The following is a 15196-nucleotide window of genomic DNA, read 5'->3' as shown; positions in this document are numbered from 1 at the left end:
GGATTTTCTTATTTAAGGACATGTTGAAAACCAAGGTGTTCATTTATTTTATTATAACATCATTTGTCACGTTGGACCAAGTTAATGTAAAGAGAACAAAGAGTGCTAAACGTTTATTTTATTGTTTTGTTTATTTTAATAAATAATTTTTAAAAGCCAGATTGTTATCAGTTCGTCTTTATTATTACACTGAGGCATGACCGTGTCACCATGAGTGAAGGGCCTTGAAAACACAGAGTAAATCTACAGGAAAAGGGCAGTGTCATTCCTCTTTGCAACAACATCAGCTGGCAGCCTCGGGAGTAGTGCCTCTTAATCGATCAACTCATCTTCCTGGTGATCGTCATTGCAATAATGTCATCATGAAACATTTCCCTCATGAGAATAAAGTTATGCTGCTGCAATGAAGTTGTACATTTCCTCTGTTAGCTGCATGCCAAGATACATCAGCCTCCGAAATCTACGTTTCAGGAGTCTAGCTCTTTCAACATCCACCCTAGTTGATGCATGGCATTTGTTAAACTTCTTTTCTGCAAGTGATAAATGTCCTTTGTCCTTGAATGGCACCATGATGTACGGAGCAAGTGAGTAGCCCGAATCACCAATAAGATGGAAGTCGGGTGGCAAATATCCTTGCTCAAGTTTGTGTCTTAATGGGCTGTTCTTGAAAATTCTGCAGTCATGAACCGACCCCGGCCAGCCTACATAAGTATCGGTGAACTGCAGTTTGGCGTCGCAAACGACCTGTAACTGCATGCTTGAGTAACCCTTCCTGTTGATGAAAGCATCTCTATTACAAGAGGTACCAGAGATTGGAATTTGAGTATCTTTAATGGCACCAATAACTTTAGGGAATCCACACCATTTGGAAAATCCTTCAGCGACAGCCCCTACTTCATTGAGAGTAGGCAACTTTATATATTCCTTGACTGTTGAAGCAATTGCTCCACAGACACTAAGAGCAATAACATGCAGGGATCCTTTGCTCTTACCAAACCAATCGGCAATACCATGATAGGATTCCTGATTGGCAAGTAACCACAAAGTTGACAGTAGCTTTCGTTCTGCAGACAATGTTCTCTCGGGTAACAGTGGTGCAATCCATTCACACAGGACCTACAACAAGAAACAGTACTCATACTACTGGCTGAGTTTACTCTTTAACTCTTTCCATGCTGGCTAAATTATTATTCTATGGGATCTGCTAGTAATATTACCCTACCAGTTAAGCTTCAGCTTGAAACATTTGTTAATCCAATTTAATTACGTTGGCTTCCTATTGTCAAATAGTACTTGGCATGTTCTATATATATATTCCAGTCTGGAGGATGCATATAATAATGTTTCTATGTTTTTATTGTGCTGTTTGCTCTTGAGTTGTCAAACACATACCTAGAGCTGTAGTTGATGTTAAGGATGTTATTTTTGCAATGTTTACAGCAGGTAGTAGGTAGCCCCCCACCCCCACCCTTGCTAGTTCACTGAAAACTACAATTTCTTCTAAAGATAACGCGATTTTGAAAAACGTTTGCACAAAACAGTGCGTTCATCAGGTGAACAGATTGTTCTTACAGAATGTCGCAAAACGTTTCAGGCTATTGAACACACTGCAGCTGTGAGGATAGTTCGCGGGCGCTCGCTCGTCCGGGCACAGGCTTTCAGGATCGAGCGCTCGCGATTCTGAACACGCTTCTGTTGTAACCCCAATGTGTGAGGACCCGGATTCAGACTCGTTCTACTAGTTTTCATGCCAATGCCTGTTGTGGTTGAATAAAATTTGTACTTGCATCAAGTTAATGTGTCTTTCACACAGTTGGTTATACACTTCGAACCATCATAAATTTACTTTGATCAACTGACTAGTTTCATACAGTGACTCTCCGACATAAAGAGTTATCAGAGCTCGTCCGTTTCTACGGTCGTATCTCATCGCTCACAATATGTCCGTTGGCTACACTCTATACTATACTGAACTGATGAAATGATATCCATATTTTAATAAAATATACTATTGACATGCAATATGATTTTAAACGTCGCGCATTTCTACAATCAGTAGATAAAAAAAGCACGTGGTGGGATTCTTTCTAATGGACATTAATTCATATGTTTTTCTCAAAACAAACACAGAATCATATGCATAAATATTATTAGTATAGTTGTTAGTGTGCAGAATCATATTTTGGATATCGCATGATCCTTTTCATAACCAATATGCATACTATTTTCAACATTATCAAGACAAGAGTCTATTGAGAAGACCCCTCACCCGAGCGTGTGCCATGTGTATCGATGCCTGCTCGAAGTCGCTCCACGATATCTGTGTGATTTGATCACAGAGTACAAACCAGCTCGATCTCTGCGTTCAGAAAACAGTTTCTTGTTGACAGTTCCATCTGTGAACTGTTGGCAACGTTCCTTTGCTTTTAATGCAGCAAAGGAATGTAACAAACTCCCATGCACTCTATCTCAGACAGTCGTCATCTCTTGCATCCTTCCAATCTCAGCTAAAAACCTACCTATTTAATACTGCTTTTCCAGAATGATTCTATACTCTATATGTGCGCTTAGAGCATGCATTGAGCACGGATTAATGCGTCATATAAATGCACTATTATTATTAGGGTGGGGCTATCGGATTTTCTTGGTGTGTTGAGGTCAGCAGACACGAGTCAGTAAAACGCAGAAGAATTACAAACTGTCACTCAGAATAGGAAGTACATACATAAAGTAGAACTAAAGTTGGCAGAGTATGTTCAATCTCAACAAGAACATGTTAATAATTTGAAAAGAAAGTTACATTTACTGAGGGAAAAAATGAACTTTGTACACGTAAACTTGATACCGGCGCCGAAAGACAAATGAATAACGTCCTTCAGGACTCGTCTCACATTTTGCCAGGATTATTGAAAACAGGATTTTGAAAACAATATGGTTGCAGAGATGGCAAAGTCAGTCAGCTTACCCAGTCAGCATATTAATGAATCCGATAGTGATAATGATGTTCCGACAGCTCTTATTTACATTTTATATGCATTCAGGGTTTCGCAAAGGGCTTATAATGAAATCTCTATGTTATTTCCCACACTTCCAAGAAGATACACAATCGCCGATGTTGTTTCTAAAATGAACCCTAGTGCATATTACCCTAAACCGGCTGAGCTCCAGATAAGTTTTCAAGCAATAGGGTATTTACTGTCATGTCTGTTTGCATATGAGTAACTGCATTTTTTGAGGAGTAACTGGCATATGTAGCCAACTGTTATGTTGCCAAATAGTTGGCAGCCATTTTTATTTACTCAACGTGGACGTCATGTGACTAATATATTAGAGCATAAACTCCGGGTAGTGGCTACGGCTATAACAGTATATGTATTATCAATATAGGCATCGCCTACCATTTGCTAATGCTGTTGTCGAGTTTGGGTGCCACGACGAATCATACCCAAGCCAGTTTAGTTAATTGAGTAAAGTACGCAAGGTGTTATAGACCTATTGGGTTGTAAATGATTCTCATGCTGCGTTTTTGTACTCCCAGATTTGTAGTTAATTGTGTAAATGTGATTTTTTTATTGATTAAAGTGCGCACGTTATCTGGAACTCTGACAGTAACACCTGACGGTAATGGGGTCCAACAGTCTCTGCGTGATTCTCTCCAGCGAGTTCTGCCTGTACATACTGAACGTATAGGTGAAACTGTTCAACTTAAGACATGTGGGGATGGCACTAGAGTAGGGAACAGGATCCGTATATTTAACTTTGCTTTCAAAATTGTGAGGGCACCCGTGGTGAACCGTCTCCTCGTGGTGGGTGCTGCGTAACGCCAGGAGCTCGCCAACCCCCGTGTGGACCCGGGTCAGCAAGGTCCGTAGCACCCCATTGCTGCTCGCGAGGAGCGACCAAATTGGGCAACCTGTTTGTCTTGGGCTGCGTCTTGTGTCGGTGGAGGAAGGGATCCTGGTGGTTGAGGGCAATAGGGGCCTGCAGCCGTGTTCCTGTTGCCTAACACACTAATTTGGCCCTGTCTTCACCTAGACGGGTGGTAGAACTGGGCCGGTTCTATCAATCGGCTAGTCACGCGATGCCCTGAGCATGAACATGTTGACAATATATATTCCTTACATTGTATTTTGACACTGAATATTGATGGCATTCTGTTGTACGTGTAATAATTGCCTAGAGTCCTATGCCAGAAGGCGGTGGCTCATGGGCCAGTCTGTTGATACTGACCCCTGAATTCTATGTTTCTTGAGTCATGTGTCATGGACCGAACCAGCCTGGCATATCTTCTTTTGGATATCATGGCTATTCATGTCTTTATTAACTGGAATATAACCCCTCTGTAGCCCTGGGGTCACAGGCTGGCTTCCGGTGTAACGTCGTCTTTGCTGACACTTGATGGCGGATGGGGAGCAGAGTTGTCGAATGTATTTCGTATTTTATTTTATGTATCACTCTGGTTCTTCAAAAGCTAACAAACGTCGACATGTTGATTCTGATGATGAAATATCAACTGGAAAAAATCTGATTCTTGGCCTAGGTTAATCGTTGTTGCTTCTGCTGACGGTATCCCATTTGAAACTCAACCCATTTGCTATCTCCAAGGGTACAGAAGGTGCCTGCGGAGAAGTGAAAAATGTCACCTGCCTTCGAAATGGTTCATTGTTAGTTGAATGTGCTCGGAGGCAGCAATCTGTCAATCTGCTCGGTCTTAAGCAGTTTGTTAATACACAGGGTGTCTCAGTGCACAGAACATTGAACTCAATTAGAGGAATCGTTCACGATCGGGCGAAGTGTCTCTTTCGTTTATGAGTGAGGAGGAAATTGTAGTTGAACTGGGAACTCAAGGTGTTACAGCTGTGAAGCGTTTTATAAAATAGATAACAATATCATACAAACAAATACCTACCTGTTTACATTTAAGTGGCCGACCATTCCAAAGTCTATTTAAGCTGGTTATTTCAACTTTGCATTGGACGTATACGTGCCTAATCCACTTAGATGTTACAAGTGCCAAAGATACGGGCATGGTGCTAAGTCTCGTCATGGAAAGAGTTCTGTTTGCTACCGTTGCGGTGGCACACATGAGAGTTCTGAATGTACAAATGAATCATTCAGATGTGTCAACTGTGGTGGGGAGCTTGCAGCCTCATCTAAATCATGTCTTGTCTTTGAACAAGAATCCAAGATACTGAAAATTAAACATACAATGTTTCTTATCACGAAGCGAAACGGTTAGTTTCTGTTTCATCTCAGACTTCGTCTATTTCTTACACAGCTGTAGGTTTCCTCTCCTCCTCTACCTGTTGTCAAATCCTCCAGAGTTTATACTCAGTGTCAAACGTCGATTAGTTGGGTGAATGATGATCAGATCATTCTGGAACAAGTTTCTTCTGAAGCGGACACATCAGTATCCGAAACACAAACAGATGTCCAACTGACACAACACTCAGAATCAGACAATGTTACATGGGAAACTCCAGTACAATTGTCGAAAACGGAAACGAAACAAATGAGAGGAAAGGCTAGGGCCATACAAAACTTGGAAGTGCATTCTTCTCCCTCAGCCCCTGCTTCGGTTCAAAACTGATTTGAACCTTTGGACATGGACGTCAGCCCTCCAGTCTCTACTCAAGGGAGTAGGCGATCATCTCGTTTACCAGTTAAACCACCATGAATAGTTATCAACCAATAATCCAGTGGAACTGCAGAGGACTTTGGAACAATTTCAATGATTTGCAATTGTTATCACAAGATCTGAAAACATCGGCATTTTGCTTACCGGAAACAAATTTAAAAAGTACAGATCAGCTGGAAATCAGACAATATGATTCGTATCATTTTCTTTAACCTACGGGAGCTACGGCCACCGGGGGTATTGGTAAAACAAGGCATAATTCACAGTCCAGTTTCTCTCAAAACACCTCTTCAGGCTGTGGCTGTTCGTATCACTATGCACATTGTTTCCACTTTGTGCTCTCTTTACCTTCCTCCATCTTATTCTCTTCAGCAAAATGAACTTCAAACACTCTATGACCAGCTCCCAAAACCTTGTATTATAATGGGCGATCTAAACGCACATAAACCTCTTTGTGGAAGTACGCATACCAGCAGTAGGGGAAAGATTTTGGAAGAATTTTTGGGCGCCAATGATTTGTGTATTTTGAATGATAAATTGTTTTTTATACGAAACACTATGTAGAGAAAAACTTCAACCTGAACTTTTTAATGGTGCTCCTGACCCCATTAAATGCCTTTTCGATGCACTAGTCACTATAGCTGATGAGTGTATTCCGAAGTCCTGTGTGGTTCCCCATATCCGTAAACCATGGTTCAACAGCGACTGCAAACAAGCTAGGAAGGCAAGGAAAAGGGCGGAGAATTATTTCCGCCGCCATCCTATGATCCATAACTTCAACAAATTTAAAATCTTAAATGCTAAAGCGCGGCGTACCTTTAAACAACATAACCACCAGTCTTTATGTATCTAGAATCAAATCACGCACGCCAATAAATAAGGTATGGAACATGATCCAGGGTTCTAAATCTAGCATACACCATCTTAAAGACGATTACAAATTATTGACTGATAAATCGGATATTGCTAACAAACTTGGTGAAACTCTGGCTAAACATTCTTCCTCTTCAAATTTTGTACCTCAATTTCAAAAATGTCAAAGACAACAGGAAAAGAAAACTATCAATTTCAATTCGGATAATGGGGAAGATTACAGCGAATTATTTTCTCTTCATGAGCTCTATACTGCCCTTGGGCAAGCTCATGATACTGCTACAGGTTCTGATAACATCCATTATCAGCTCCTGAAACACTTACCGCAGCCATGTTTGGAAACTCTCCTATTCATATTTGATGAAATCTGGACACTGTCCACCATAATGGCGTGAAGCAGTTAGTGTTCCCATACCAAAACCGGGTCGGGATCACATTAACCCTTCGAATTACAGACCTATATCCTTAACAAGCTGAGTTTGCAAAACCAAGGAAAGCATGGTCAATAACAGACTAACATGACATTTTAAAAGATTTGCATGATTTTGGTTTATGAGGCCGTTTCCCTAAGTTCATATCCGAGTTTTTAACTGACAGGCAATCTCAAGTCCGAGTGGACGCATTATTATCAGGATCAGGGTGTCCCGCAAGGCAGTATTATATCTGTCACATTGTTCAGCATTAAAATTAATAGTCTAAAATTAATAGTCTCTCTAAGGTTTTAAATGATTCCATTGATGTATATGAGTTTATTCAGTAGGAAGGCCACAGGCCCATGTACAATGTACGATACAATATAAGACGACTGATGTCCACAATTCTAGTAACAAAAACAATTTTTGTATACATTCACAATAGTGTGTTGCGTCGCATCACAGCTTCCTTAATATATTTTGCATACCTATATAAATAGTTGCTGTTTTCACATTGCAGAAGGCGGGTTAGAGAATTGGAATCTTTACAGACAATATTTAACATATATCTTGTTCGTAAATCATTGTATTGTGGGCAAATATACATGAAATGAACCTAGTCGTCTAAATTGTGTTTACAAAATGGACAAAATCTTAATTCTCTTGGGATATTTTTCCTTCTGCCTGTATTCTGTGTAATATTTAATTCACCTAATCTTAAAAGTGATAAATATCTTCTTAAATCTCTATTATATAAAGTTGACAAATATGATTCCATGTTAAACACACTTTTTACACATGAATAGAACTCTAAATTAAAATGTTCATTTAACATAGAAAATATACACTGCATGTTACAATCTTTGACTCGTTGAGAAAACTGTTTAACAAATAAGTCAGTGTTAACAATGTTCTGAAAATTCCACTCACAGGTTAAATCATAAATATACATCAATTTCTTCACTTCTGTGACCTATGATTTGCGGTTATTATCGTCCATGCTTTTTAACATAATATAGGTTTGTTTGGGATATCTTGTCTCTTCCATAATCAGTAGTTTACACCAGTATTTAACACATCTTATTATAGAGTCACAGCAAATATAATGACGGCCGCATTCAGCTAAAACAGCTGCATTAGTTGTGTTATTACCAACACCAAGAACATATTTACAGTATTTCACATGAAATCTTTCGAGAATTAACCACTCCTGAAAACCCCATATTTCTGAGCAATACAATAGAATAGGCTTAATTTGTGTATCAAACATCTGTAATAGGACAGTGGGAGGAAGGGGGGCTTTATGAGTGAGAGTCTGTACGGCTTTTGACCAAGATAGTCTGATGGAAAATGAAATACCCAAGTAGCTGTAATAGGTTGCGGTTTTCAACTTTACATGGTTAAACATCCAATTTTCGGTCTTCTTTAATTTACCTCCATTGCGAAAAACAATTACCTCTGTTTTTGTAAAATTAACCTTTAAACCCCATTTTGTGCAAAATTTTGATAAAATACTAATCTTTCTTTGTAAACCTATAACACTGTCAGAGAATAGACATAGACATCATCAGCATAGAATAGTAAAAAGAGCTCTAAAACATGTACTCCAACAAAAATACCTCTTTCGTCCGACAATGTAAGATCCTCTTCAAGTTGTTTTACAAACATACTGAATAGTAATGGACTGAGTATACTTCCTTGGCGTACACCACTCAAGGAGTTAAAATTTTCCGAAATACTACATTGTGATAGTTTTACAGCTGAAATAGACTTAGCGTACAGATCACGCACTACTGAAAGCATTTTACCCCGAATGTTGTTTCGAGAAAGTACATACCATAGTAAATCTCTATTTACACAATCAAATGCTTTGTGGAAATCAACATATAAACAATAAAATCGACCCTTAGACTTCGACAAATATGTTGGATTAAAGCCTGCAGGGTGAAAACATTATCAACAGTTGAATAACCTGATCGGAATCCAACTTGACATTCTGGATTTAAATTATATACATCAACAAATGATTTCATTCTTTCATTTAAAATATAAGTGAATATTTTCCCGCATATGTCCATTAAGGAAATACCTCTGTAGTTATTCACATCATATTTGTTCCCCTTCTTGTGTAGTGGGAAGATTATGCTCTGTGACCATGCAGAGGGAAAGTCTCCAGAGTTAAAGATACTATTAAACAGTATACGTAAATAAGGTAATAAAATATTACCTCCGTGTTTCCACATTTCAGGAGGTAGTCCATCAGGACCACGTGATTTGCCAAGCTTTACAGCTGATAATGCGTTTGTTATTTCGTTTATGGTTATCTCTTTATTTAGAATATTACTAGTGTCTACATCAATCGATGAGAAAGCATTTTCCGGTATATACTGTTTGGCAAAGGTTATAAAGTCTTCGTCTGTTAACATCTTTAATATTCAGAATATTTCTAAAGTAGTCAACCCATTGCAAATTGCTGATAGATGTAGCTTGTGTATCTGGTTTGCCTAGTAATCACCTAACACCCAACCAGAATGTTTTATAGTTTCCATCCTTAGATGACTGCAGTAACTGTTTAGTTGTAGCTTCGTTGTACAAATCACACTTCCTACAACACATTTCTCTATATTTGTTTCTAGTAGTTCTAAATTCAGTAAGATGTTTGAAGTATCCTTTAACTCGAAATTTATCTAATGCTGAATACTTTCTTTTCTTCATGTCTTTACACTCCTAGTCATGCCATACCGCACTTATTTTTTTGTGACTCGATTGCTCATTAACATTTTAGCGTCTTCTCCGCTTTCGTGGACAATGTTTACAAGTTTATTAGCAGCTTCACCCGTGTGCTTATTTGATAAAGCAGGAAAATCGTTCATTTGCAACAGTGATGTTCGTACACTAAGAGATTTAAGGAATATTTCAGAATTTGACGGCTTCTATTTATATCTATCAATATGATAAACATTCCCGTCATCTTCGCTGACAATATTTTCCGATCTACTGAAGAAACATAATAGGGGAAAGTGATCTGATTCGGTGCGGGTGACCACTTCAAAGTTTTCAATTGTATCAAATATTTGACTGGAGCACAAAATGTAATCAACCAGACTTCCACCGCCCTGTGTATAACAAGTAACACTACCGTTAGCATCTCTAGGAAAACGACCATTTAACATATGAATTCCAAGTGAACAACAAAGGTTGATCAAATCTGTACCGTAATAATTTACTTCATTGTCTCTTGACCTCCTAAAAGATCTAAAGCAATCGCTTTGGTAAGTCATGTCATTCAAAATACTAATGTAAGAGTCACTTTTATCATCGTCATGTAAAATAAAATCGTTCAGCAAACCCGTTCTGGCTTTCAAATCACCTGCAATTATTATATCAACATCAACGAAAAGCGACAACAACTGTATAAGGCAAGACTCAATGAAATCAATCCCAGTCACAGTACAAGTATCAGTCTTGGCTGAGGATGCATAAGGATGTACATACACGATACCAAGTAAAACATCTCTTGGGAAGCCCAATATGGATCCATTGATGGATCTCTTTTTGTGGATGATTTTAACATTTCATATCGTGGTAACAATATGAATACTATTGAAAGGCAGTTATAATTATGTCTAAATAGAATTCTTAAATGGTCGTTAGAAAATGGATTTAAATTTTCAAAGTTACAAACAAACTGTATCCAATTTTGTAGGAAATACAAACCTCACTGAGACCGAGACTTGGTTTTAGATGGCACACCTATACAAGCTAAGCTGTAAAGGAAGCTAAATTCCTAGGTGTAATTTTTTATCACCACTTGACCTTTTTACCACACATAAAGTATTTGAAAAATAAATGCCTGAAGGCCCTAGACTTGCTGAAAGTTGTTGCGAATACTAAGTGGGGAGGGGATCAGAAAACTCTCCTTCAATTATACAGGGCACTAATCCGTTCAAAACTTGATTATGGCTCCATCGTATATGGTGGAGCCTGTAAAAGCACCCTGAATATACTTGACTCAATTCACCATCAAGGTCTGAGACTGTGTCTTGGATCTTTCAGTACTTCTCCTGTTACCAGTCTTTATGTAAAGGCTCTGATGAATCATCTTTAAACCAGCGCCGAATAAAATTATCGTTACAATATGTCACAAAACTCTATTCAGGTGAGTCTAACCCTGCATATAACTGTGTTTTTGTCCTCTTTGTGAGGATTTGTACAAGAAGAAGTCTTCTCTTCTCCCGCCTCTAGGGCACAGAATTAATCCATTTATTTCTTCTGCCGGCATCGAGATGGAAAGTTTATCTTCTTCCCGTCTTCTTTCTTCTCCTTGGCAGTTGGTTAGGCCACAAGTTGACGTAACATTAACATCATTAAAAAAATCAGAAACTAATGAATTAAAATAAAAACAGGAAATATAATCAATTAAAACATAAATATGACAATTACAAATCCTTATTTACAGATGGGTCCAAGGGGGTGGCGCAGTGGCTTGTGCCACTGTCGTTGGATCCAGAACAATATCCTCTAGATTACCGGATAACAGCTCCATTTTCACTGCTGAAGCAAACGCCCCTAAATATATCCAGAAACATCCTAAACATAAACAATACAAAATCTTTTCAGACTCTCTTTCTTGTCTTCAGGCTATTAACAAGTAATCATGTAAACATCAACTTTTAACAGAAATTATTGAATTTTATAATAATCTTGCTACTGGCCAATACGACACCGTCTTTTGTTGGGTACCCAGTCACGTAAGCATTTCTGGTAACACAATGGCCGATCTTGCTGCCAAGGCAGCTCTCAACAAATCTGTGGCTCCACTTCTTATTCCATACTCAGATTACAACGCTACCATTGACCTTTATCCGTGAACTGATGCAGACGAAGTGGGACACACAAGTAGGAATAATAAACTACATAAAATAAAACCGTACATTGGCTATACCTTCTTGGATTGTCAGTCCAGATTTGAGGAGGTAATCATGCGACGATGTCGTATTGACCATACAAGATATACACATGCATACCTGTTGAAAGGTGAGGATCCTCCCTTTTGTATCCCTTGTGATGAGAGAGTCACGGTCAGGCATATCCTGCTAAAGGTTTCAATGCCAAAACTGTTAAGGATCTCTTTACCACTGTTAGTGCTCATTTTATTATTGGTTTCTTAAAAGAAATTGATTTCTTGATTGAATTTTGATTAGTGCGTTGTAGATAGATGTATCCTAATGATTGGTAGTATAAATTAGCAGCTGGTATTGTTAGTGGTTGTATCGTATCCTCAAAGGGGGTTAAAGTGTCGTAAAATTATTGTCCTCCTGAGAAGGTACGTAAGTCTCAAAACTTTTCTCAGTTTCATTTTTGCTTACCCGATTTTAAACGTAGTATATTTGTTCTTTTAAAAATTTGGCTAAACTTTCGTACAATCGCCAGCGGCTGAAGGGATTATGTAAATCCAGCTAGGGACCATGCTGGTAGCAAAGGTACTGTAAGTCGCCATGGAGCCTGGTATGGTGATCTACCTTCAGTTGTAGGCGGTTTATAGCCTGTTTTTGTATTGTATCGTCCTCTAGAGTTAAATTGTTTTAGATTCAATTACTAGTTTTACATGTCTTTCTGTGATAGTCTAGTTGTTTTACTGCCCCTTCGTTGACAGTTTTTTTTCTCATTTTCTATTACGTATATTATTAATGGTTCTCGTCACGATATAGCTGCAATATTGCCGTTGTGACGGCATTAACTCACTCTCACTCACTCAACATTGTAAGTTGTTTGACTCCAACCACAAGGGCCATGACTCTTGGCTTCATGTGATGCACAGACTAAGCAGATTATTGGAACTTTCACCAAAGCGTCTACGGCCGAGACCATACAAGATCCAGAAACACATGGAGAGTAGTGAACGATGTGTGACTGTTGCCAGTCAAAATGAGGACGTTTTGGTAACATTTTGAAGCTACGCTTCCACAGATTTGTAGTCTACGCAGGTCTGGCCGCCTTGCTGTAGTAGTCTAGAATTATATGTTTGAGCTGTGCCTTAAAATGAGTGTAGATGATCAACTGGCGGTGTAGTTTCTCTTTTTACGTACATGCATTTACACTCAGAAGTAAGAGAGGTGTTTACTAGATATTGCTTTTACGGATGATTGTCTAGCTGAGTGTTCAGACTTTATCATTCATAAAGTTCATTTCTGTACATGCTTAGCTTTGTTGTATCACCATTTACTACTGGAAATTAAAACGATAATTATAAAAGGTGTTTCTGGTTACATTGTGCTCAATGCGTAATGAAGTGATCAGTTTCCCGGGGCACAGATTCATACAACACTGTTTGATGATAATACGATATGAAATTAAAATTTATGCATGTTGTTTATTTAATCTTTACCTTACTAGACTGGATGTGTGTGAGAAACACAGTAAAGCCCTTGTTTTGGAATAAGACCACGACCTTTTAGCTTAAAGACTGTAAACTCAAATCGTCAGACAGGACATCATTCACAGTACTATTCAGCTGAATACCTTGCACATTGTTCTTACGTTGTGCTCTTTATATGTGCCTCCTTCATCATCTCTTTGACAATCTGACCTTCAAAGTTTGTATGATCAACTGCCAAAACCCTGCATCATCATGGGAGATCTCAATGGGCACAACCCTCTATGGGGTAGTACAAATACGAACAATAAGGCAAAAGTTTTTGAAGATTTTATTTCTGATAATAATTTATGTGTTTTTAATGATGATTCACATACGTATTTGCATCCAGTCACTGGATCATATTCTTCACTTGATCTAGCTCTGACTGAATCAAACATTTACAATGAATTTGAATGGTCTGTTCATGATGACCTTTGTGGCAGCGATCACTTCCCTACTGTCCTTAAAGCTGTAAGACCAGATGATAATCCTCCTTTATCTCGTTGGAATTTTCTGTAAGCAAACTGGCCTTTGTATAAACAATTATGTGTTGAAAAACTAACACCAGAGCACTTCAGTAATGTAGCAGATCCCATCCAGATTTTTTCAGCACAACTGAATGAAATTGCTGATCAAACGATTCCTAAGTCCTCTGCAACTCTTCATATTCGTAAACCATGGTTTACTGACGAATGCAAACAAGCACGAAAACGTAGGAAGAAAGCCGAAAAACATTTTCGCAGACATCCTACTGTTCATAACTTTAACAATGTAAAAATTACTAGTGCCAAGGCACGGCGTACATACAAGCAAAACAAACGCCAATCTTGGAGAAATTATGTATCAAAAATTAATTCACGCACACCCATGTCTAAGGTGTGGAACATGGTTCAGCGCATAAAAGGCAAAGGCTCAAAATCTGCTGTTCACCATCTTAAAGATGGTGACAAATTGGTAACTAATAAAGCTGATATTGCAAATAGAATTGGCGAAACTTTTGCCAAAAATTCTTCCTCGGCAAATTAAAGTTAATTTTGATTCCGATAACGGTGAAGACTATAATGAAGTGTTTTCAATGCATGAGCTCCACACTGCTCTGAACCAAGCCCATGATACTGCAGCGGGTGATGACACTATTCATTATCAGCTACTGAAACATTTGCCTGAATCATGCCTGGATACGCTTTTAGATATATTTGACAAAATATAGACATCTGGGAATTTTCCTCCTTCATGGCGTAATGCCATTATCGTGCCAATACCCAAACTTGGCCGGGATCACACGGATCCATCAAATTACAGACCGATTTCTTTAACTAGCTGCGTCTGTAAAACCATGGAACGAATGGTAAATAACAGATTAATTTGGTATCTGGAAACGAATGACCTCATTACAAATATTCAGTGTGGTTTTCGGAAGAATCGAAGTACTATTGATCATTTAGTACGTTTAGAATCCTTCGTCAAAATGCTATTATTACCAAACAACACGCAGTATCTATATTCTTTGATCTAGAAAAAGCATATGATACTACTTGGAAACATGGAATTTTAAAAGATTTACATGATTTTGGTTTGCGAGGTCGTTTGCCTCTTTTTATATCAGAGTTTTTAACTGACAGGCAATTTCAAGTCCGAGTATGTTCTACCCTGTCTGATCATTACAATCAGGATCAGGGTGTTCCGCAAGGCAGCATTTTGTCTGTGACCTTATTTAGTATCAAGACCAACAGTTTATCCAAGGTTTTAAACGATTCAATAGATGGATCACTTTTCGTGGATGATTTTAATATTTCCTGTCGCGGTAAGAATATACATACTATTGAACGGCAACTGCAATTATGTTTAAACAAA

The 15196-nt window shown here is 38.4% G+C and overlaps 1 protein-coding gene across 1 annotated transcript; it reads right to left on the bottom strand.

The window, feature by feature from the left end:
* Nucleotides 1-390: 390 nt before the first annotated feature.
* Nucleotides 391-6844, bottom strand: LOC137264996 (putative nuclease HARBI1). Its single transcript, XM_067800333.1, has 2 exons — nt 6836-6844; nt 391-1116 (listed from the first exon to the last, which is right to left on the bottom strand). The coding sequence occupies exons 1-2, from the start codon at nt 6842-6844 to the stop codon at nt 391-393; spliced, it is 735 nt and encodes a 244-aa protein (XP_067656434.1).
* Nucleotides 6845-15196: the final 8352 nt, after the last annotated feature.

This window comes from Haliotis asinina, chromosome 15 (assembly GCF_037392515.1).
Source record: "Haliotis asinina isolate JCU_RB_2024 chromosome 15, JCU_Hal_asi_v2, whole genome shotgun sequence".
NCBI classification, from domain to species: Eukaryota; Metazoa; Mollusca; class Gastropoda; order Lepetellida; family Haliotidae; genus Haliotis; species Haliotis asinina.
This window is presented reverse-complemented; position numbering and strand designations above follow the sequence as displayed.